The 25,590-nt window shown below is 42.5% G+C and overlaps 1 protein-coding gene across 2 annotated transcripts in view; it reads left to right on the forward strand.

The window, feature by feature from the left end:
- The first annotated feature begins 11,854 nt into the window (after positions 1 to 11,854).
- Positions 11,855 to 25,590, forward strand: part of GSAP (gamma-secretase activating protein) — a 46,673-nt gene continuing 32,937 nt past the window's right edge. Inside the window, exons 1-10 of one of the 2 annotated variants that reach the window (XM_062632010.1) lie at positions 11,855 to 12,003; positions 15,161 to 15,234; positions 19,620 to 19,676; positions 20,382 to 20,451; positions 20,818 to 20,874; positions 20,960 to 21,048; positions 21,431 to 21,500; positions 22,553 to 22,602; positions 23,915 to 24,019; positions 24,971 to 25,030. In XM_062632010.1, the coding sequence (XP_062487994.1) occupies positions 11,919 to 12,003; positions 15,161 to 15,234; positions 19,620 to 19,676; positions 20,382 to 20,451; positions 20,818 to 20,874; positions 20,960 to 21,048; positions 21,431 to 21,500; positions 22,553 to 22,602; positions 23,915 to 24,019; positions 24,971 to 25,030 (717 nt within the window). In that variant the 5' untranslated portion in view covers positions 11,855 to 11,918. The remainder of the gene's footprint in view (positions 12,004 to 15,160; positions 15,235 to 19,619; positions 19,677 to 20,381; positions 20,452 to 20,817; positions 20,875 to 20,959; positions 21,049 to 21,430; positions 21,501 to 22,552; positions 22,603 to 23,914; positions 24,020 to 24,970; positions 25,031 to 25,590) is intronic. The other variant, XM_062632011.1, reaches the window with a different exon arrangement.

Below are 25,590 nucleotides of genomic sequence, written 5' to 3' on the forward strand. Positions count from 1 at the left end.
GGATTGGTCCATGCACTAAGGAATGATCTCTCTCTCTCTCTGTCTGTGTGTGTGTATGTATATATATATACACATGTAAGAGCGATGGTATATGGAAAATGTGGAATCTGGGCATGATGTGAATGGTATGGAATAAGGGGTGGATACTGTCCTGGGTTCAGCAGTAGCAGTCATTTTTCTCCTTCTTAGTAGCTGGTGCAGTGCTGGGTTTTTGACTTTCAGCCTGGGAACAGCACTGATAAAACTGATGTTTTTAGTGTTGCTCAGTAACGTTTTGTCTGACCAAGGACTTTGTGAGTCTCATGCTCTGCCAGGGAGGAGGGGAAACCAGGAGGAAGCAGAGACAGGACACCTGACCCAAACTAACCAAAGAGGTATTCCATACCACAGCACGTCATGCCCAGGATGTAACTAAGAGTTACCCAGAAGGGCTGGCTCAGTGCTTGGTCAGGGTTGGTATCGACGGTTGGTATTGTATTCTCTTCCCTTGTTATTTCCCTCATCATTATTATTGGTGGCAGCAGCAGTGGTTTGTGTTATACCTTAGTTACTGGACTGTTCTTATCTCAACCCGTGGGAGTTACGCTCTTTCGATTCTCCTCCCCGTCCCTCCGGGAGCAGGGGTGGGAGGGGGTGGTGGTGGTGTTGGAGAGAGGTGGGGGGAGTGAGGAAGTGGACTGTGTGGCTGACTTGCCGACACGGTTTAAACCACGGCATGGAGTCACTGTGCTTTTGACATTAACAGCTACTTTGTGGTCAGTATTCAATTTGGCTGAATGACAACAGACATGCTTTCAGTGTAGTGTAAATGCTGTTGACCCTTGAGATGCAGCAGCCAGCATGGTCTCTGCTGCCTCAGGTGCTGCCTGTTCAGACTTGGATTGGCTTCACCACAGGTTTCCTGAAATGCCTCCTGTTTGCCCCAGGCTCAGTTGGTTTGAAGGGAGCCAGAGCACCATAGGGCCGCGGCAGCGGGAGGCTGTGCTCGTCATCGCGGATGTAGGCGGTGGGCCGTGGCTCGGCTGTTGTGCGGATGTAGCCAGGTACTGCAGCTTGTTCCTCTTCTGCAGCGCGCTGTGGAACAAACAGGGGTTATGTACTTTACACTGCGGTGCTCTCTTCAGCCAGTGTACAGGATGCCTCACAGAGGAAGTGCCTTGTCTAATCCTTAGCAAACCAGGATGCCCAGAGGGGGACTGGAAGAAAAGCATGAGTTACTGACTACGTAGATGTGAGTTTGTCCTTTCAAATACTAAGCAGTTTGAGCCTTTAATGCTTTTGTTATTTGTGAAGAAAACAGATTGTTAAAACTTGTAGGGAGTGTCACAGAACATCTTGGGAACAAGATGATAGTTTTGATGCTTCAAAATGGCTTTATTTACACGGACATACCTGCATACAGTTACTGCTGTATCCACAGCACTGAAAGGAAACCAAATCATAGCATGAGAAGTGTTAATGACAGAGAAGTTTCTTATCCTAAACCCAGTTTTACTGCAGCACTTCCGTGCGAGTTCAGGTTCTTGTTAGTGTATGCACAGTGTGTTCCTCTCCCAGCTTTGTGCACCTTTCAGGTCCCTTGCAGTGATAACTAAACAAGTCGTACAGCTAATTTCCCCAATGAAAAGACATCTAAAAAGTGAAAGAAATTTGAACCGATCTGCTCATAAATGCATTATTATACCTGTTCCCAAATGAATTGCCAGCCTTTTGCAGTGTACTGACACCGTCCTCTTGCAACGCAAAATGAAGTCAAAACTGAAAGATCACAAAGGAAAAAAGAGCAAGTCTCTAAACACTACTGATGAGTCCTAATGAGGCTGTAGCTGGAAGTATAAATGAAGAGCAAAGAGCTCCTTCAGCAGCTGTTGAGACAGTGTGCGCTCACAGAGCTTTCATCAGCGCTAGCAGGGGTTAGTCTGTGGAAAGAACAAAGGAGCCTCAGAGCCTGGGCCACTGAGGGACAACCAGCGGAAACAAAAAGGCCACTTGGATGACAGTCAGGGACTTCACTAGGTCCCCTTCTCTTCCCTCCCTGGCTTTGAGGAATATCTTAATTGTTTCAGAAGCCTCATTGAGTTGAAATGCTTTACTGGCTTGAGCATGTTATTGACTTCAATGAAGCTATTTAAACAGCGAAGGTGCTGTTCCGTATGAGTATGAATAGCAAGATGGATTTTTTTCCTTGGTAGTTAAAAGACTATTTCTTATGATTAATTATTAAACAAAGCATAGCAAAGCACGTCCGTGAAGCACTGGCATCTGTAACGGATGCTGACTGACTTCAGTGAAACTACTATGATTTATTTTGATATTCTGTGATTAAAGACACTGAAAAAAAATGTTATTCTCACACATTGAAATGAAGGTATTTTATTCCACCAACCTTGAATCACTGCCAGCATATTTCTAATTGCATCTTACTTGTGTTTCCTAGAGGGTTTAATAAACATACCAGCCACCTCCTTGAGGACAACAATTTATTTATCTGTTTTGTGTTTTACTGGCTGAAAACATTCTTCAAGGAAACAACTGTCTAGACATGATGACAATAAACCCTCTGTTGCTGGAATGGCGGGAAAAGAGGTTGCCTTCAGTAAGCAGTACTTCCCAAAGTAGTCATGAGCTGTCTGCCAGGCTGTCATGCGTTTAAATAATTATTTCAGATATTCATTCTTCATACGAAGTCTCGAGTATCATTTCCTCATGTGGAACACACTGATGATTTATGGCTTTGTATATTTTTTTTCCATGAAAGAAGCTCTGTTCTGCTTGAGAGAGCTGAAAGGTATGTTAGACTCGTCAATGCCAGGACAGGGGGCAATCCCTCATCAGCCCCATGCTTGTTTCTTGGTGTGATTTTGTCATTCCTGTCACATGAACTGTTTGAAAAGGGATGGTGGGCACACAATCAGCAGAAAAAATTGTTGTTAGTAGGAAAAAAAATGCTGATGCTGATTGCAGTGTTATCAGCAGGGCTGCTACAACTTCTGGTGATTTACCTGACTATGACTCACTCCGGCTAAAAATTCAAGGGAGAGTGAAGGCAAGAACAGATTCCTGATTAAAAAAAGGAAACCTTTAATCTGTCACTTTTTTCTAGGAGCTTTAGTTTCACATCCCTGTCCTGGAGGTTGCTGTATCAGGATCAGCCCCTGTGCCTGCACACAGTGTCAGCCTGGCTCTTGTAATCCAAACTAACCAAGCATGATGATCAGAAAAGGAAACCGAGTATAAATAAAAAGTGAAAATCACAATTTGGTTTCATGGTGCAAGCAAAAGGAAGCAAGAGTCAGAAATGGATTATAACATGAATTTCACTTGGCAGAGATAAGAATTCAGGTTGTTTTTTTTTTAAACCAAGAGCTTCTTTCTCCATTTAGCAAAGCTGCCAGATGCTATCAAGACTACATCAGGCCCTCTGTCTTAATTCAGAGCGTGCTGAAGAAAGCCTAATGGTGTTTTTAGATACTTATGGCTTTTGCATCAAGCTTTTATGTATCAGGGTTGAAGTGGTAGAATAAACTGTACTGAGTTATTACTTGAAGTACTCTGAATGAGTCAACTTTGTGATTTCTGAGGAATGTGTTGTGCTTCTAGGAATTCAACCTGGATCTCTATAGATACGGTCTCTAATGGGCACAGCCAGATGGACAGCTCAGGGAATAATGAATTTTACATAATAAACTCTAGACCTGTGAATTAACTTTTACAGTTGTGAAGGAAAAAGAGATTAAAGGTAGAAGTGAGAAAATAAAACCAGCAGATAACAGTAGGAACATAGGAAGGGAAAGAAGAAACCCCATATCACTTCAAAGCATTAGGTGCTATTCAGGTGATAGCAGCTGTAGCAAACACTTTGTGGTATCCTGTAGGAGGAAGACCAGCAGTGGATGAAGTTTTCTCCAAGGCATTACAATTTCGTATGCGAGGTCGTTTGCGCGTTCCTGAAATACAGGACTGCACAGCCACAAATCTGTGATTGTCTGTTTCTTAGATATGGGCTACCTCGCATACACTCTTGACCTTCATTTTAAGGTTAATGCTGACATCAATTGTCAGCATTTTTGATTTTTCCAGTGATAATTCAAAAATTCTGACTGCTAAGGTTAATCAATTCAGAAACGGCATAACTTTCTCCATTTACTGTGAAGCTTATTTATTTGATTGGAAGTATTTCCTGTGTACTTCATAAACACACACACAGGCAGGCAAACCATCTGTTTTCTCTTAAATATATTTTTGGCAACATAATGCAGATATATGTATTTTCTAAAATAAATCATGACCGTAAGTTAAGCTCTCAAAATAAGAAATAGCCAAAAAAGAACTGTTTATACAAAATTAACTAGTTCTCTTTGAAATATCATTCATCTTGTAGTATACAGTCCATTTTAGAATCATAGAATCATAGAATAGTTAGGGTTGGAAAGGACCTTAAGATCATCAAGTTCCAACCCCCCTGCCATGGGCAGGGACACCTCACACTAAACCATCTCACCCAAGGCTCTATCCAATCCGGCCTTGAACACTGCCAGGGACGGAGCATTCACAGCTCCCCTGGGCAACCCATTCCAGTGCCTCACCACCCTAACAGGAAGAATTTCTTCCTTATATCCAATCTAAACTTCCCCTGTTCAAGTTTGAACCTGTTACCCCTTGTCCTATCCATACAGTCCCTAATGAAGAGTCCACCCCCAGCATCCCTATAGGCCCCGTTCAGATACTGGAAGGCTGCTAGGAGGTCTCCACACAGCCTTCTCTTCTCCAGGCTGAACAGCCCCAACTTTCTCAGCCTGTCTTCATATGGGAGGTGCTCCAGTCCCCTAATCATCCTCGTGGCCCTCCTCTGGACTTGTTCCAACAGTTCCATGTCCTTTTTATGTTGAGGACACCAGAACTGCACACAATACTCCAGGTGAGGTCTCACGAGAGCAGAGTAGAGGGGCAGGATTACCTCCTTTGACCTGCTGGTCACGCTCCTTTTGATGCAGCCCAGGATACGGGTGGCTTTCTGGGCTGCAAGCGCACACCGAAGCCAGCTCATATTCATTTTCTCATCAACCAACACCCCCAAGTCCTTCTCCACAGGGCTGCTCTGAATCTCTTCTCTGCCCAACCTGTAGCTGTGCCTGGGATTGCTCCAACCCAGGTGTAGGACCTTGCACTTCTCAAGGTTAAACTTCATGAGGTTGGCATCAGCCCACCTCACAAGTGTGTCGAGGTCCCTCTGGATGGCATTCCTTCCCTCCAGCGTTATCAACCGATCCACAGTGTCATCGGCAAACCTGCTGAGGGCGCACTCAATCCCACTGTCCATGTCAGTGACAAAGATGTTGAACAAGACCGGTCCCAACACCGATCCCTAAAGGACACCACTTCTTACTGGTCTCCAGCTGGACATTGAGCCATTGACCACAACTCTTTGTGTGCGGCCATCTAGCCAGTTCTTTATCCACTGAGTGGTCCATCCATCAAATTGATGTCTCTCCAATTTAGAGACAAGGAAGTCGTGCGGGACAGTGTCGAATGCTTTGCACAAGTCCAGGTAGATGACATCAACTGCTCAACCCCTGTCCATCATTTCTCTAGCCCCATCATAGAAGGCCACCAAATTGGTGAGGCAGGATTTCCCCTTAGTGAAGCCATGCTGGCTGCCACCAAGCACCTTGTTGATTTTCATGTGCCTTAGCATGCCTTCCAGGAGAATCTGCTCCAAGATTTTGCCAGGCCCAGAGGTGAGACTGACTGGTCTGTAATTCCCCAGGTCATCCATTTTCCCCTTCTTGAAAATGGGGGTTATATTTCCCTTTTTCCAGTCGTCGGGAACTTCACCTTACTGCCATGATTTTTCAAATATGATGGCCGGTGGCTTAGCAACTTCATTCACCAGCTCCTTCAGGACCCGTGGATGGATTTCATCAGTGCCCATGGACTTGTTCAGATTTTTAAGATGGTGTCAAACCAGATCCTCTCCTACAGTGGGCCCAACATCTTCATTCTCACAGTCCCTCTGTCTGCCTTCCAAGACTTGTTTTGTGTGGTCGGAGCCTTTGCCAGTGAAGACCGAGGCAAAGAAACCTCATTCAGAACCTCAGCCTTCTCCAAATCCAGGGTAGCCAGCTCTCCCAATAGCTTCCGGAGGGGGCCTACATTGTCCCTAGTCTGTTTTTTATTTGCTACGTACCTACAGAATCCCTTCCTGTTATCCTTAACATCCTTAGCCAAGTTTAATTCTAACTGGGCTTTAGCTTTCCTAACCTGGGCCCTAGCTTTCTGAACAACATCCTTGTATTCTTCCCAGGCCGCCTGTCCTTGCTTCCACCTTTTATAAACCTCTTTTTTCCTTTGAATTTTCCTCAGCAGCTCCTTATCCATCCAAGGAGGTCTCCTGGTCCTCCTGCTGCACTTCCTACTAGCTAGGATGCAACACTCCTGAGCTTGCAGCAGGTGATCCTTGAATATCAACCAACAGCCTTGGGCCCCTCTGCCCTCTAGGGCTGTATCCCATGGAACCTTACTAAGCAGGTTCCTGAAGAGGCCAAAGTCTGCTCTCCTGAAGTCCAGGTCAGTGAGCTTGCTGCATGCTCTTCTCTGTCCTGAGCATCTTGAATTCAACCTCTCGTGATCGCTGCATCCAAGGCTGCCCTGGGGCGTCACATTTCCAACGAGCCCTTCCCTGTTGGTGAGCACGAGGTGAAGCATGGCACCTCTCCTTGTCGACTCCTCTATTACTTGCAGAAGGAAGCTGTCTCTTCCACACAATCGAGGAACCTCCTGGGTTGCTTGTGCCGGGCTGTACCGTCCTTCCAACAGATGTCAGGGTGGTTGAAGTCACCCATGAGAAGAAGGGCCTGCGAGCGTGAGGCTTTTCCTATCTGTCTGCAGAGCGCTTCATCCGCTGGTTCCTCTTGATCAGGCGGTCTGTAACAGATGCCCACAGTAATGTCTCCCATCACTGTTCTCCCTTTAACCCTGACCCACAAATTCTCTGTTAACTGCTCACCTGTCCCCAGACAGAGTTCCATACTCTTCAGCCTATCCCTAACATAAAGGGCAACTCCCTCTCCCTGCCTGCTGGGCCTGTCTTTTCTAAAAAGCCTGTAACCTTCCATTTCAACACTGCAGTCATAGGAGCCATCCCACCATGTTTCTGTGATGCCTATTATATCATACCCCCATAGACGTGCACACATCTCTAATTCCTGTTGTTTGCTCCCCAAGCTACGGGTGTTTGTATAGAGGCATCTGAGCCGAGCTCCAAATGAAGCCAGCTCATTGCCTGGAGTGGCTGGAACACCTCTACATTGCTCTGAGCATTTATTATAGGTGCTGGCAACTGACTGGGTGTTGGGATGGAACGATGACCCCTCCCCCAACACATCTAGTTTAAAGCATCCTTGACCAGTCTGGCAAGCCTCCTACCAAAACCCCTCTTCCCTTTCTTTATCAGAGCAGCTCCACCAGCCCCCAGTAGACCTGGCCTATAAACTTGGGTCCCATGTTCAAGGCACCCAACCCCTGACTATGGCACCACCCTTCTAACCATTTATTAACCTGGCCAATCCTCCTAGCTTTTTTTAGGTCCTCCCCTGTATCCTGGAGAATTGACGAAAAGACTATCTGAGCTCCAGAGCCCCTAACCAGCTCTCCCAGGGCTCTGTAGTCCTTCTTTATGCTCCCCAGGCTACTGCTATCTATATCCCTAGCACCCACATGTATCAGTAGAAGTGGGTAATAGTCCGAGGGACTTACTAGAGCAGGCAGCCACTCTGCCACATCCCTTATCCATGCCCCTGGTAGGCAACACACCTCCCTTGAGACTGGGTGAGGCTGACAGATGAGTGCTTCTGTCCCTTTCAAAGCAGAGTTCCCCACTGCTACGACCTGCTGCTTTTTCCTAGCAGCACCAGTAGAGATCTTCTTTACCAGTGCACCAGCCGGCTGTTTCTGGTGTGAGCACTTTTCCTCATTAGCCCCCTGCAGGACAGCAAAGCGGTTCTGCGTGGGGACAACAGATTTAGGAGGAAGCCTCTTGCTTTTGATTGTCATCTTCTTTTTTTGTTTTTTTTTTTTGTTGTTGTTGTTGTTTCCCAGCTGCCCGGGTTAACGGCCTCCTTCTTTCCTCCATGAGCTAGAGGGGATGCTTGAGGCCCCTGCACAGTTTGGGCCTGGAGCAAGCATTCCTGCTTCCTCTCAGCTACCCTGACATCTCGCAGTCTATTAACAGCGTCCCGCAGCTCAGCCCCTGCTGCAGGAGCACCTCCACCATGGAGCACCGAGTGCAGCCCTGCCCATTGTGCACCCTCCCCTCACCAGACCAGTGCAGGCACTCTCTACACCCCGAGCTCTGCCCTGCAGCCTCCCCTCTCATCTCCTCTGTCTGGGTGCCTACGCTGCCACCGCCGGGGCAGCCAGAGCAGAGCTCCCAGAACCGGGCCCTGCTCATGCAGCGAGCGCTCACCATCACGCGCACACTGCCTCCACCCGCCCTGTTCGCCGCGCTCCCTGGGGCAGGTTTTTACCCCCTCAGGGCTGGTGCCGCCCCTCCTGGCTCCGCCCCGTGTGAGTCCCTGCTCGCCTCAGCTGAGCTGCCGGCTCCTGGGCAGGTCCTGTCGAGGACTTGAGGCTCCCTCGATGGCTCTCGCCGCCCTGAGTCGAGGCTCCCGGACGCTGATCTCCTCCCTGCTCCGGTGTTGGAGGCGTCCTCTCTCGAGCTGCTCACCTCAGCAATTCAAATTTTCCTCAAGATTTGCCTTTGATTTTGTTCACAGCATGGATTATGTTTCAGAAATGGAACAAGATACAAGTAAGACTGTTATCTAAACCAGAAGCAGTTTAATTGTCATTTTTAGATATAATTTTGTGTGGGTTTTTTGAGAAAGCATAGATGATCATACCATGGAGTAATAGCGACAGGCCCAAGGGTCATCAGCAGTGCTGGACCTTTAATACTCACAAGGAAACCTTACCACTTGAACCAAAGAAACTGGCCAAAGTAATATTTTGTCTTTTTATATGAATAAGCCACTGAAAATAGTGTATTTCAAATCATTTGCTAGACAACAGAGAAACTCCAGAATCCTGATGTCAATTCTGGGAAGACTGACCTTAGTTCTACCTAGGTTATAAACCTTTGCTTGTCTTTCCAGATTCCTTCTTCCTCATTCTCTTCTGTTCTGTCTCCTTGCTCCTGTCATTTCCTTCAGCTCCTGCTGGCACTGATTTCCCCATCTCTACGTGGTTGCTCTTCTCTATCTCTAAACCTTGACAGTCATCACAAATCACCTCATCCCTTCCTGTTTCTTAAATCTCTTAATCTGTTAGGCTACCACTTCCTTCTTCTCACTGAAAAGATAGGGAAACTTCGGAGAGAATATCTGTTGCCTCAGTTTCAGGGACTAACATCAAGGAAGCTCTCAAGTTTCTGGGATGGTGCACTGGAGCTGAGGTCCCACTCTATACCAGGAGTCTTGAGAAAGCATATTTATAAAATTCAGTGACATAATACAAATGTATAAGGCCTACGAAAATAATGAAGAAGTCTGAGAGGAAATTTTGTTAACTATTTCCTCAAAGGTTTTTCCTACTGCACATCTGACTGTGAAGTCTTGTACAAACAATTCTAGCAACGTTACAAACTCTTGCAGTTCTTTGCTGAATAAGGACTATAGAACAGATCCTATGCACAAGCCAAGAGTGAATTAATCTCCTCTACACTAACTTGCCTGTGTACCTACTCACCAGCTCGCATCAACAAAGAACATTTACAGTTTCCTTCAACCATGTTAACCAGCTTAAGCTCTACAGTAGAACCAGCTGGTTAACTATCTGCAGCTCCTACTGTCTGAAAGGCCTTTCACATATCGTGTAAGATACTCTAGAAGAACAGCATTGTCGTATGATTCTTGGTCTGTAAATATTAGAAAATAATTCATCTATCAGTTATGTGGGCTCTCTTTCAAGAACTCTATGACGTGGTTGATTTTGAAACAAAAGAACAGTGACAGTTTTTTTGGGTTTTGTGGGTTTTGTTTTAATGCAGGACCATCAAACTAGGCAGCTATATTTATTTCTTTTCCTTTTGCATTTGGAGTCTGCTGTTACAGGCAGCCTCTCCATAACACATCTCCATATTTCTGTTTTGCTTTATAGCAGAAGCAAAAATTCTGCCAGTTGGCTTCACCCTGGCCTTAAATGTACTCTATAGTACTGGACACAGGAGACTTCCTCCACAAGAAAAATCCCCTTCTGCACATACTTAAAGAATCAGTCATTTCATTGGCTTCATTTCCCTCCTTTGCTTGCCTCCCCAGCTCTGTCATTCCCAAATACTCATAATCATGGATTAGCTCCACCTCATCTCTTAAAGAATGCATTCATTTGGGACCTTTTCTCTGTTTTCTGCTTTTGCCTTTGAAATAAATATTCCAGTCGCATTTTCAAGCTTTATTTCACAACAGTGAAAATATAAGCTGAAATTCTTGCAGAGTCATTTGATCCAAGGAGCTTTTAGAATGCTGATTATGAAACTTGTGATAAAATCGTAGAAGTTGGCAATCTGGTTTAAGAGATACCATATGTCTGCGTTGCAATTTGATTACCAACTTGCCTTTCATCGGCACTTTGCAGACGTACCTGTTTCTCATCTCATCTTTATATAGCTCCAAAGCTTAGCAATAACAGGGAAAACACTTGGTACTGGATCACCTTTTAGAGCAGGCTCAAGCTGTTCTGTACTTGGCATACGTCTAGCTTGGTGTGTGCTCTTACAGCATCTCCACTTTCATGCCACTTTTAGCTGGCTGACATCAGCCAGCACATGTCAGAAGGGAAATGGTAATTACAGGCAGGCTATACATAGCCATGGAGTAGCATCTTATCTGTGTGATAAGTGTTCTCAAAAGGTTAAAAAAAAAAAACAGATCCCAAACCAACCAAGCAACCAACTACAAAACTCCCAAAGATCACACTACGCTTTAGTTCCTTTTCTAGTAGACAGATGAAAAGCAGGATTAGGTCTGGCCTAATCTGAGAGGACATTCTAAACTCTGCCAAAGCAGTTTGCACTGAAAGACTCGACCTATTCCACATTTCAGAGTGCACAATCTCAGAAAATCTCAGAAAATGGGAATGCTGTTCGGAATTCCTGAAAACATACAGCACTTCCAGGGGGAAACGTGCAGGTCACAGATCATAGAATCATAGATTATTTAGGGTTGGAAAGGACCTTAACATCATCTAGTTCCAACTCCCCTGACATGGGCAGGGACACCACATAACTAAACCATGCCACCCAAGGCTTCGTCCAGCCTGGCCTTGAACACTGCCAGGGATGGAGCATTCACAGCTGGGGCCTTCTGATCAGCAGACACCAGGGCGCTGAAGCTTGACAACATACCTCACCCGCAGGTAACTCTTTAAGGCACTCTGCGCTCTCCGTGACTGAAGCTTCAAAAAGCATCACCCCTTCCTCCAGCTTGCCCCGGGAGAAGCCCGGGCGCCAACAGGCAAACGACGCCTTTCGAGTCCACCTGAAGCCCCCCGACATCTCACGCACGCTGTGCCGGTGGCTAGGTTCCGGGGCACTTCCCCCACTGAGAAGCGGAACAGCATCAGGCCCCAAAGCTGGATCTGCCCCGCCGGAACCCCTCAGCGCGTCCGCCCGCCCCTGTCTGAGGGGACGGAGGAGGGTGGGAGCGCGCCCAGCCACTCCGCGCCGCCGGCAGCTGAGTGACACTCGCCGCTCCCAATGGGCACCGAGGAGGCCCGAGTGGGCAGGCCCGTGGCGGCGGCTGTCCCGCAGAGATAGTGCGGTGGGGTGGGGAGGTCCGGTGGCCGGAGTCGGGGGGAGTAGGGCTCTCCTAGGCTGGCGGGTGCCCTGCGTCCCGTGTGGGCTGGGGCGAGAGGAAGGCGGCATGCTGCTTCACCTGGTAGCCGAGTTTGATCTGCAGAGGGATGTGGTCCCCTGGCTGGCGGCGCGGGGCTGGGCCACGGCTCTAGGTAACGCGCTCCCCAGGGAGGGCCGGAGAGCCTGCGCCTTCCTCAGGGCCGCGCCGACTACGGCCGCGGGGGCTCGGGGTAATAGCGGCGGCCGAGTGTCCCCCTCCGGAGCCGGGCAGGGGAGCGGCCGCTGCCCCCCTCATCCTTCCCCCGGCCGGTCTCCAGAGCAGCGAGCTGTGCCGGCACCGGGGCTGAGTGTGCGCTGGGGTAGTTCCGCCGGTGGCTGGGGGAAGTTGAGGCGGGGAAGTGCGATGTCTTCACGGAGCTGCCCTCATCCGAGAGCGCTTTTGCACGTCAGCTGCACCCCACAGCCCCTGTCTGCTGCTGCTTCACAGGCGTTTGGGTTCCCACATCCCCCAAAGACTTTTGGCATTGCTCCCTCCTACACTTCTCCCCTTTCTGTCAGGAAAGAACCCCCCCAAACGCTTGTTTTCTATGTGGTAAATGAGCATTAGTTAAAATTAGGTAAAGTGTTAGCTGCCACAACAGCATGTGATAGTTCGCATAGCAGGGGCTTGATGACATGTTTGGGAAAAAAGAAAGGATGACCCCCACTGTCATTTGTGGCCCTGTGTTTTTTTTGCTTTTGTTTGTTCTCATTCATCTGCAGTGCAGCTGGCTTAGTTCTGATAGAAAACTTTGCCTAAAAAAGCCCTATTGTAATGATAATTGCTTTAGTAGGAATAGATGCCGATGCACTGTGTGATGAACTTGAAACCTCTGCTCCTTTAGTTGCTTTTAATGAACTCAAAATGCTTAACTTGCTCCCATGTTGAGGGGCTGTTATCAAATAGTAATAAAAATTTGGTAAAGGTTGACCAGAAAGTGTCAGCTTCTTTTGTTTTATAAAACAATTTACCAAGCCATCAGTTACAAAAGCTGTAAAAAATTACTTCATGTGTACTAAATTGCTGAAAGCTGTTGAATGGTGCACTGAAGGGGTTTGAGGTACAAGTCTGAGATTCTTCATGCATTATCAGTTAACCTATACATTTATCAGTTCATCTGTGATGCATTCGAGTCAACCTATGAATTTGTTATAACATGGTCTCAGAGTGGTGTTGACCTGTGTTTGGGAATGGGGCAATTGTACTCAGCTTTTGAAAATGTAATACAAAGTTTTTGTGCAGTAAATTTCTCTTGTAATGCAGAATCAGAAGAACCGAGGCTGGAAGGTGCATGTGATCAGATATTAGCATTGCTATACTATGTTTCAACTTTTGTCGATGTATACTGACTATTTTCTCTGGTGTAGTGCTGTTGTATTAGGGATGTGGAGGTAGGAGGTAGGAATTTGAAAAGTTTCATTTAAATGTTAAATACCTGTGCACAGAGAGCAGGTGACTTTCAGGAGTTATGGTACTTTGTGCTAGTGGTTTCAGATGTTATTTATAATTTTCTTTCCTGAGGACTTGAAAGCCCTTGACAGCATATGGGAATTTCTAATGGCATGGGAGCTGGGAGCAACTCTGATGAAGAGAGGGGAGCAGCAAGTGAAATAAACCAGCCTTGTTCTCTTTATTCCACTTATTTTTGTATGAGCTGCATGTAATGGCTTTCAGGAAATCAAACCCTGCATTCTTCCAAGTATGTTGATAAGAGTTGTTTGCTGGGCAGGCAGGTTGGGTTGGTTCTTCTGCAGCCCTTCATCAGTTGGTCTCAGAGATGTCTTATGGACCTTGTTCTCTACCTAAATTCTCTTCTGAGAAAGTACTGTATGAGAGAGAAGTGTGGAGACTCTAGTACTCATCTTGAAAGTTTGAGGTGGTGGTTAAATTCTGGGAAGTTTCCACTAAAAGAGAGCTGAGCATACGGTTATCTGAGCCTTTCTCAATCATCACCAGCTAGCCCTACCTTGTAGTGTATTTTGAGCCATCTGAAACCAGTGATGCCTTGTTAAGTGTACGCTTAGTGCGTTGTTAAATGTTCACTAAGGATTTTTGTTGCCCTCTCACAGCAAAATATAGAATTTATTTCCTTCTGGTAGTACTTGTAAAAAAGCTTTTTTCTTATCACTGGAAGCTGTACAAGCTAGTTTATAATATCAGGCTTGTGAAACTAAGTTTCACGTTTCTTCTTTCTATCAACGCTTTGTGATATCTGCAAAGTAAATAGTGTTGGACTTGACTAAATATGTGCCGAGAGTTATGGAGAATTGTTTTTGCTGATGCTTACTGAAATGCAGGCTACCTTTATCTTAAAACTAGGACCAGTTGTGCCTTATTAAGGGCAAAACTTCCACTTTTAGTGACACTTTTAGCCATCTGAGGTGAACACATTTTAAGTGGCTGCAAAGATTAGAAAATAGAAAAGCAGCATCAGGAAAGTTTGAGTATGATACTTTATCATTTTTTCTTGTGTTCTTCTTCTTATTTTGTGCTGCTTTGTTCAGATGTGCTTTTCTCTTTCTGTGTCCATCTTAGCTTCCTATTAATGGGTTTCCCTTTTAACTGTACTTTGTAATTCATGCCCCACATCATATCTCCTGACCTGCATTTCTTAATTCTCTTGTACCTGTAGATATGTTCCATATTTTTAGATACATAAAAATATGTTCCATCTATTTATATACATATATATATGGTGTTTAATCTTGTGACTCTTGGCTTTGGGGTTTTTTTGGAGGGTGGTTGTGATGGTGTTATGGTTGTAGAACTAATCTCTGAAGATGTAGTTTGTTTCCAGGCATTCTTTTGGGATGCTGAAGGGGCAGGTGGGAGTAAGTGACACTTTACTTGGGCTAGTTCTATCTCCTTGTAGTATTCTGAGGATTGGAGGGCAGCTTCACTGTTTGAACTGCACACTGTGTATAATGAATACGTAGGACTTTTTTATCCTCCTGTAAATGGAAGATATTGAAAAAGCATCGCAAAAGGCAGTGACTATTAGAATGACAGGTATAATGAAGAGTTAGGAGTTCACATAACTGATTTTTTCCTATGTGTTTTGAAACCCCTTAACTATTTTGTATTGAAGTTGATCAGATTTAAATCATGGCATAAGAAATATTCTCTTTTTCCAGAAGGCGGTAATTTTGGCATGTACAAATAAATATTTAAATGTAAAAATATATTTAAAAATATACCTTTGCTTAAAGTGTGCTTAGGTCAAGCAGCTCAAGTGAAAATTCTGTGCCTTTTGATTCTTATCATTTCAGATACTTCTGAGAATTCATCAGCACTCTACATTGTAAATGTTGAAAGAAATGGAAAAATTATTTATGCTTGGAAGGTAAGTCTGTCTCAGAAATTAGTGGAAATATAGCAGAGAATAACTCTGTGTATCTGTGCCTAATTGGCTCCTTGTGAGGGTTAGAATATGAAAACTCAACTAATTGCAATTTGAGGGGTTGGGCAATGGGAAAATGCACATCTCCACTTCAGACAAAGATTAAGAATAATGAAATGGAGAGTAAAGAGATTATCTCATTAAGTCCATAGGGGTTCTGCTATTGATATTTTTGGGGGCCAGAGTCTCTCCCTGAATGAAATGTGATTTCTTTAACAGATAAACTCTTCATAAGCAGCACATTCTTTCATCCTCAGAATTTCTCAGGGAAACCTGACTATTAAATTCCTGGGCACTGCTTTAGTTAAATACGTTTCCTCCTACCAATATATATGTTGACATTTAGCTAACATGAATCTGCTTCTGCCTTTCTTCTTTGTTACTCTTAAGATTCATCTACAGCAATTTATTGCAAGTAGTCTGAAGTAACCATTGTTTGATGTCTTGAAGTATCCAGAGCTCTGCTTTTTAACACAGGATCTTGCTCTCTGTGGCATATATATAACTTCAGGTTGAAATGCCTATAGTTCCAATTCCAAGTGATTTTTAAATGGCTTGCGAAGGTTTCCTTTTGATGAGACAAATCTGTGCAACTTGGAGAAATTGGTAGACCCAGCTGGGTTTTGGAAGATCTTGGTTCCTGAAGAGTACAGATTGGAGGTAGCAGACCTCCAAGATAGGGCTGCCTCTTGTTCCCCTCCAGCTCAACAATGATAAAACTCTCCAGCTTCCCTAGGGTTAAGGGAAGAGGTGAGGCCTTCATCAGAGTATCATATACTTTAACTGTGGGTGGATGTTTCCTCTAGTACAGGCAGAGGGAGGGGAGTCTCTACAAGACAACAGTAACCATAAAAACAACACTAAAGAATGTGTCAGAATATTTTTTCCATTGCTCAGAACTGTAGAAAGACTTAATGAAAGTAAGCCATCTAACCAACAGGAGATGTGGTACTGTGTATGTGTGATGTTGCTGCTTTCTAGTGTCTGTGGAATCTCACCGAAAGCTTTTTTGGACTTCTGACAGTGAATTCCAACTGCCTTATGCTGTTCAGGCTCTTGCAACTGGCACAAGGCATGAGTTGTAGCTCAGGGTTCACACAGCTAGACCCAGGTCTGCCTGCAAGCTAGGTGTCTAGGCTCCCATTGCATTCAGTGGAGATCTGGTCAAAACAGTTAGTAGAGTTTACAGAACTCGCCAGTTGTAGCCTGTACTTTGGGAAGAGGTGTGTGGGGTGTAGGAGGTGCCAATATCCACTGGACTCTATTGACTGAATAGGCCAGTGCCTCTCAGGAGCATTTCAACACCTAGCCTTAGTTCACTGAACCTAGGGGTAAAGGCTGCATAGGAAGACACTGAAAAAGTTCTCCGTAGCTTCTCTTTCCTAATTTTGGGAATAAAGTGACCTCTGCAGCCTGTGTGGTAGGAATGGCTGAATGAGAGTCTGATAACTGAAACTAGCAAATTGCACAGCTGTGCTGCAGTCTTCACCTCTCAAATGTGAAGGTGAAAGAGGAAGGAGATCCTGCTGCTGTTGCTTTTCGTGTTCTCTTACTAGGACATAGCCTGATCATTTTCTCCTGAGTGAGTCAGTCTGCTGAAGAACCAGCATCTGTTTATTCCTCTGTTGGGAAGGATGCAGCCATATTTTGTTTGCTTCTACTAGAAGTATTTTTTACAGTTGTTAATGGGCAAACTGGAAGATACTTCCAGGAGTTTTCTCACAAACAAATGTATCTTAAAGTGTTATTGCATGAAATATATGATGCTTCTCCCAGAAAGAAGTTGTGGTGGTACACATTTCTTTGTTGGGTCAGTAAAAATTCTGCTCATCAGCTGAAAGTGTTTGTACCCACTAAGGTGCTGTTGATGTCAGTGGGAGTCAGTACATCCACGCTTGCCTGCTTTCATGATAAGAATATGTGGGCATGTCAGTGCCAAAGCTCACGTTAGTCTAGGTGGCTTGTATATTGGTAGGAACACATGTGATGGCCCAGGCTGTGGCCGTGTAGCACTCGCTCAGTGTCCTGAACAGGTTGGGTCCTGAGCTGCTAACACTAAGTCTATACTTTTGTTAACATAGTGATGTCTGTGTCAGCTGCAGTCACACCCTAGGACTGTGGTACCTTAAAGCAGGACTGATATTTCCCCTACCCAACCCTCTTCCCTCTTAAGAGTAGAATGCTAGACAATTGTTGGGAGTATTGTGTGTCTCTCTCGTTTTACACTTTACTACTGACTTAATAAGGATTCAATCCAAATGTTTCCTTTTCTGAAACAGTCTATTGGCAGCCTATGGGTATAGTTCTATGGTTTTGGGGTTTACTGCAAACCTTTTAAGAGGAGTATCTATTCATATTTACATAGAAGGAAAAAAACATCTTGGTGTGTGCATCTTAATGAATGATGAGTAGTTTGAGGCTCCAGTTTGACACTTTTAAATTTTTACAAACATTCTAAAATATAAGTATTCTTTGTGTTTTACTATTCTGTTCTACTAATATACATCATCACAATGGAAGGCTTACCTGAGCGACACAGACTGTGTTTTTGTGTCTGCAGTTAGTCCTTCTGTTTCCTTAAACTTGTATCAGTGAAATCACACTGTAATTATAGCTTCTAACAAACTACAGACCTTGCTGAGTTGTTAAGGCAGTTTAATATCTCTTTCTCTCCTCCTTCATGATAAACTTTAACTAATGAGCTACCACTTTTGTGAGACACAGCTATATGTCTGCAAGGCTTTCCTGCTGGTTTTATAGCAGCAAACTTTAGCTGTAACATTCTCAGTGAGGATAGAGCAGAAGCAAGGATGTAAACTAAATGGAGCTGCCCTGGCTTGTTTCCTGATAGATACAAATAGGAAACAACAATTGTCTGCTAAGTGGAAGAAAATCCAGTGCATTCTGTGTGAAATCAGGGAAAGGTGAAGAATGAGCTGTATTTTCAAGCTTATGTTATTGTTACATTATACTGTACTTTTGACAGTGTCTATCTTTTGTGAGGTTGCTAGTTGGTGTAAAGGAAGATACTTTTAACAGAAGTGAATTCTGGTGTCAGCAGTTCTGTTTCGCAAGGCAATACGAGAAACTTCAGAGTAAACATGAAAACAAGTGTTTCACCTTATGTGTAGATATGGGCACTTATGTAGTCCTGTTACTTATAAAGTATATTTTTCAGTGGGTAAGTATGGAGGATGTTGGTGTTTCAGACACACTTAGAAAAAATGGTTATTTATGAAAGCACTTGCTTAACCTTAAATTAGAAGGCCTGAAGCCCTTGTTTTCCTTGTTTAAATCAGAAATCAAAGACTTTTGTCAGTTCTACAACAATAATGAGACAATCAGAAATAGACCCCTTAGGAAGAGAGTACTCAGGCTTTTGTTTTAACTTCACAAAACAAGATGCCATAACTTTGTAAATAACCACAGACTTCTCCCCTCTCCCCACAAGCTGTCATTAAAAACAATGATGCTTACTGTTTGAGTACAAGCCTGTGGGGCTGGATTACATTTCAACAATTCAGCAATTTAGTGCCTATACCTAGAGTAATTAATGGACTTCAGCTTGAATTGGTGCACAATATATGCTGCCAAGCAGCTTTTTTGTCAAATAAAATTTTGACTATTTACAGCATGGTAAAAATTACCAAGAAGAAAAGTTGTGATTTGTATAATCTTAGAAGTGCCACAAACAAGATCATTGTATGTTGTTATCAATCAGCTAGAAAGGATCTGTATTATGCTTGTTTTCAAAGGCAGCAGGCTAAAGGTGTCATCTGAGCTTGTGAAATATATTTAGCCTTCAAACAATCATTTCTTAAGCCAGAGCTGAAATTCTTTTCCAGCCTGCAGCCAGATTGCTGGAAGCTGTGTTTGGTGATGCTTGATGTTTCTGTGCTCCCTTTTGGATCAGCAACACACCGAGCTGGTGAGGTTTGTAAGACCAGCCTTAAACATTCCAGAGGCTGTAGCATCCCCTTTTGTTCTCGTACAGACATCTCTCGTCCTGGTCCTGCTGCCTATAACTAAACCTGGTTTAGAACCAAAGTGAGAGAGAGGCACTTGGCTTATGCAACGTCTTGGGGGCTGCAGATTGGCCACATTTCAGCTTTATCCTATGTGTTAGTTCTAAAAGGAAAAAAACATCTTTGTTTCTTGCCTCTCTTTCTTGGCATTAGGTGATTAACTGCCTGTTTATAGGACAGGGATGTGTGTGAGGATGTGTGTCAAGGGGCAGGGGGAAGACGAGAGGGAGGTAGGAAAAGAATAAACAATGTTTAACTTTTTATATATTTACATTGCCAGTGCTAATTTGTTTTCATCCATAGGGAAATCAGAGAAGTACACACATCGGATTGTACGATCCTCAAACTAAACAAAATGAGGTGAGAGCATTGCTAGTATTTTCCCTGGTCGAAGTGCTGTAGCATTTCAGATTTGGATGCCTTGCAGCACAGTATGTTATATCCTTAAGTAGTATATGCTTATTTGAAACAGTGGATACTTGTTTGAAACAGAAAAGAGACCAGAATGGTATATGAATGATGCTCAGTAGTATTAATATGCAGAACATTACAGAACATCTGAATGATTTGGGAGCAGTAAAGTATCATGTCTGCAGTCTTTACTTCTGAACAACCAGTTCAAGCCCTTTCCGTTCCTCTTCATACTGAATATGTATGCTAAAAAGTAAATTTTGGGGGTTTTCTCTGTTATGAAAGAAAACCTCAGTCTGGTTGCTGCTACAGCTTGTAAGAAATTATTCTAAAACTGAATGTACTGCAATTCAGTGGCTGGAATCATAACGTGCTGTTGCAGGTGTCCCCATAACAGTATGAAATGGGTGAAATTTTGTGTTTACATAAAGGTCTGCTGTGCTGCTCTAGTGGCAACGTAGAGCTCAAAAGAACCAGTAAGAAGTAAACAAAGGAGAAAAAAAAAATGATAAAATTGAGGCTTGAAATATGTTTCTTCTGGCCATGAAATTATTTGCTTTAAAAAGGAAACTGCTGTACTGGTCAGCAGTGTTTTGCTATGGAGAAGTAATTAGATGGATTTAAAATTAATAGCATTTATATGTTTCTTTATAGCACCTCTATATGTTTGAGAGGGATCTCCGCATCACCAGTTGTTCTGTCAACAGTGAAAGGACATTATTGGGTAAATACGTGTTTTATCATTATTTTTGTTGCGTGATTTGTCTTTTAGTTTAGTAGGATGATGTATTTGGGTCTAGAATTACTTAAATCTGTTTTGTCCCTTATGTTGCTTACAGCTATCTATGCATTTCAGTTGATCCATCGCTAGATAATGTAGCTAACAAAGGCACATCTGTAATGATATTGTTGTTTGCTTCCCCCTCTTTATACATGCTTCCTGCATCTAGAAGAGCTTCTGTTCCTTTAATATAAATGCTTTTGGTAAAAAAAATTGTGCTGCTTGCTCTCCAAGAATGTTTGATAGGATTAATGTCAAATGTGCAAGCTCACTATGGAATGTTTTTGGTTTTTGTCTTTTTCCCGTTAGCTGTCAGCTTCCGTCAATATACTGAGGAAGAAAGAGTGAGTCAGCTGTTACAGTCAGGTACTGTGGATAGTTTCAATACTGTTTGAAATATTGCATTCTTTTGCTAAAAATTAATGTTACCTAAACCATGTTCTTTTTGCAGTATCCAAGTATTTAGCCTTGCTAATTGAAATTCATCCTGTTAATAATGTGAGAGTCCTAAAGGCTGTGGATAGCTGTGTTCAAGTACAGGTAAATTATTCAACTAATCTAAATATAAACCTTTTTAATCCACTCTTCTAGAGAGGAAAAGAGTGGTGGAGTGCAGAAATATCTCACCTTACCTTGCAACTGTTACAGAGATAGTGTGTTCATAGCATGAAAAAAGTGAGAAACTTCATAATTTCTCTGATATGAAAGCTACTTTTTTAGTTCTCTTCAGTCCCATGAAGCTTGCAATTATAATCATTGGTGACTATTAGTCTGTAATAATAGCTATTTTTATTAATTAAATATCATTAGTGTGCCTGTCTTAATTTAAAAGTATGTAGCTTTCCAGCTAACCCCACTGTTTTAGATTAATGTTCTGAAGTACTCTGGTTGTTTACTTACTTTTGTTAAACTTTCTGTTTAGTTTCTTTATCCAGTTGAAGGCAGAAATACTTCTACAGAAAGTCGCCTCTTGCTAGTTTCAGAAGATAAATGTGAGTTAATATTTTGACAGTGTGTATATACATATTCTTTTATTTTAAGATCCTTATTATAGATTACATTTTTGGTAGACTTTTGGAAAAGAATGGGAAAAAAGGGTGAGAGCTATTGTAGGTATTGCAGATAACTGTATAATTTAATGGGATTTTTTGTTTCAGTGTTAGCAGAATGGCCAGCTTTGACCGCAATTATTTGCTTAGTTCATGCATTCATCAGTTACCTTTATTTCTAAAAAATAATACCAAAAACTTTTATAGCTGTCTATAAATTTAGAGCAGATACTGACTGAGAGATGGATTGTGATTTAGTGTGTGTAAGTGGGGTAAGAATAGGACAGTAGTTCCTCAGATTCAGCTAACATTGCATGTTCAGCCTAATTTAACGGGAGGCAATGAATAGAGGTGGACATCTGGAAAAGGCTGTTTATCCCCCTTGCCTTTCCATCTTATTAGAGAGATTTCTTTTCCCACCTCTTTGGAGAGGCCGTCTTTGCTAGGCTAGACACCAGCCATTAGGTACTTTGACTTATGTGGGCAGAGTTCACCTACTAAATACGTTCACATAGTTCTGTGAACTGTATCAGAAACACTTGGAACATCTGCTGGTGAATCTTGCACCCTTCATGCAGGCAAACGATCAATAACTGTAGGAATTTTGCATGGGAAAGGACTGTGTGGTGGAAGGAGGTGAAACAGGGTTGGGCACAGGCATGCAGCTGTGTGGCTTTTCTGTGCGTGCTCCTTAGTTTGGTTTGGCGTGTTGCAGTTAGCATCCTCCTGACAGTGCCTCACTGATGGCATAGAATTTTTTCCACAAGGTGGTATGGCTGAAGCCACCCTCAGCTCAGGAAAGGAAGAGGGTCCAGGTGTTTGCATAGGCACATGGCTTCATGGATCACAGATTTCCTCTTATGCTGAGTTGAACTTTCCTGGCTCTAATATTTTCATATAGCATTCTAAGAGGTCAGAGTGTTTAATAAGCTGTATAAAAGCATATAAAAATGTATCTTTGTAATGACTTTTTTTTTTTTGTATGTATTTTAAAGATATTGAACAATTTGAGATTCGTGTAGTTGCAGAAGAAGAACACAAAGTGGTAAGACTTAAAATATGGGGCTCCGAGGGTTTTTTTTTTTGCTTTAATTGAAAATCTAAATACCTGTAATTTTAGCTGTTTTGTGTAGCTTTATACTTGGGCACCACAAAGCATAGTAAGGAAAGTACTGTTAAGATGGCAACTTAAGAAGCTAACCACAAAGCCTATTGGGAAACTTGCAAACTCTGTAATCTGAGGGGAAAATTACTTATTTTTTGTTTGTTGTTGAATATGCCTGTATGATAGAAATTGGGAGTAAATGTTAAGTAAATATGTTTTTAATAATTAAATAAATGCATGTTTTTAAACCATTTAAAATATTTGCAGTCACCTTCCAAACTTAGCCTTTTGAGTGTCTGTGTGTCCCAGTGAAGGATTCATTTAAAAAACAAGTAAACAGACAAAAGATGTAAAACTTCAATATGCTTCAAGTACTGTGAATATTCCAATCACTTTTTCCCCCTCATCTTTTTCCTGTTTTTAATAAGAATTTTTCTTCAACAGATTGTGGATGTTTTGCTTAGATTTATTATTAATAAACATTTATTATAGTAAAGAATTGTGTCATGCAAGCCAATGTTTTGCCTTATCTAGGCAAATGTAAGCTTGGAAGGAAAACGTTAAGGACTGATTTTCAGTCGCTTTGAAGTCTTTCATGGTCTTCTCAAAATTTATCATTGCTTTTAATTGCAGGTGGGTTTTATCTGCTACACTACAGTTAGTGAAGACTAAGAGTGTCATCTGAAATGACAGATGAATCTGATGTCCTTCTAACAGATTTGTTTGGTTGACAGGAAGTCTCCCTACATCTTTCAAGAGTGCCTTTATACAATCCCAGTAGTTTTCTACAGTTCTAGCCCTCTCCCTGATGCCAGTACTCTCCATCGTGTGGCTGAGACTTTGGACAGAAATCCTTTTGGAGCTAACGCATCTTCCCCAGTAGTTAATGTGGCTGGTTCTGAGCTGACTGTGGTATTTCACTCCTTTCTGTTTCTCTGTGATGAAGAATACTGTCTGCTTTTCTTTGTTACTTTGAGCAGCTTAAGTGGTGAATTTCTTACAAGCAAAGAAATTTCAAAGAAAATACTTTGTAGTAGGTGTACCCTGAAAACTGTGCTTCTGGTCTCTTTAAACTGAGCACCTTGCAAACAATGAGGGTGGACTTTGTGCAGCTAAAAAAGAGGCATATTTGATCCAAGCACCTTAATATTTACATCTCTCCTGTCATTGCTTTTCTCTTTAAAGCACAGACTGTGTATAATTGTTAGAGAATCTTATTTAATGACTTCTAATGTTCTTTCTTTTCCTTTAGGTGATTCAAAACTCAGGTCAGCTTCCAAGAGCCAGAGTTGTAGATGATCTCATTTGGGCACAATGGGATATGATGGAGCAAAGGCTCTTCTACATGGTTCCAAGGGTGAGATGAAAGTCATTCTAGTAGTTTTGGTTTTGGCTGTCTTATGGCAGTAAAGTTTTGAGTGTGTGCACTAATAATAGTGTGAGTTTAGTTTTCATTATAGTTGTATGTCTTCCTGCCTCAAATAACCTAAAGCAAAAGCCAGACTTACCTCAGCTGTTGTTTGTGCATAGTAAATTGCAAGAAGACTGGTGGTCTTAGTGATTTTTATATAAAAAAGGGTGGGTTTCTTAGGTTTTTTGACTTAGAAAGGCCTTTTGTTCAAAAGAATTTAAATCTATCCAGAACTGTCATGAGTATAATGCCTGTGTTCTAGAGAATTCACATCTAGAAATTATATTGTACACACAACTTACTGAGTGACCAAATGAGGGCAGGTTCTTGGCTAGAAATGCTGAAACTCTTTGGATTTGTTTTCTTTTGTCTTGTCTGAGGGACTATTTGCACTTGATGCGTTTTTACTTAAATAAAAATCCATTTTTCTTAACTCCTCTTAGCCACTAAAAAATATGAGTATTAGGAAATAACAGGAAGTGAACTGTGATGGAAAAACATATTCCTGGTTTTGTTTCTGAGATACCCTTTCTGAACTAGCCAAAGTAAGATACAGTTCGTTTTGCTGTATAGATAGTTATGGTAAACATTATTTTTCAGCCTTCTAGAGTGTGTGTGTATGTGTGAAAGACATGTAATACGGTGCTTTCAAGTGAGAGCCCACGCAATTATAGATGATTGGCAGATAATGATCTGAGACAGGAAGGAAACATGTCTTAGTGCTATTGTTGGGGGTTATATGTGGTTTTTGAAGTTGTATTTTGTCCCCTAATTTCTGCATAGCTGTTAGCAAAGCAGGTTGAGTGTGGAGAATGATGTGGAGTATCCAGTCACTTTTCAGTCTATGTGATATGCTTTCTATTTGATCAGTTACAATACATATCCTTTTAATTCCAGGAATCAAAGAGTACTTTAAAATGTGTCCAGTTTTATCCTGATGAAAACTTTAACTCAATAGTAAGTCATGAGTATTTTATACAGTGGTTTTGAGTGGGATGTAATTATGTGTTTCCAGCACCAATACAGGGTCTCTTTCAGTGTCTTTTATTATTGGAGCTTATGCAGAGGAAAACTGTTTGTTTTTTGTTTGTTTGTTTTTTTTTTCAGTGTTTTGCTTTTCAGTTTTTTATTTGGGTGTTTGGGTTCTTTTTTCATTATATTCTTTTCAAGAATATATTCAGTCAGATTCAGGTTGTGCCACGGGAAGGTAACTTCAGTGGAATCACAGATACTGACCTAAAAGTAGGTGGTATTCATGACATACTATTCTCATACCCGAGTGTGAAAAGCTGGGTTATCAAATGTACGAGACAGAGAAACTACATACTGATTTTGTGTCAGTTTTAAGCAAGATAGGAAAATTTGCTGCGGCCAAAATACAGACAACAGAACATAAAATATACAGCTGTTGAACGTGTCATTGTTACCAGACTGTTTTTGTCCCAGTGGCTGAAATTAAGTTAAATTATCTCATTATTTTTTTAAGAATCTATTTTATTGTTGTTGGGGTGATTGTA

The sequence above is a fragment of the Pezoporus occidentalis genome, unplaced genomic scaffold (genome assembly GCF_034315485.1).
Source record: "Pezoporus occidentalis ecotype Australia unplaced genomic scaffold, CSIRO_AGI_Poc_V1 ctg38, whole genome shotgun sequence".
Lineage (NCBI taxonomy): Eukaryota > Metazoa > Chordata > Aves > Psittaciformes > Psittacidae > Pezoporus > Pezoporus occidentalis.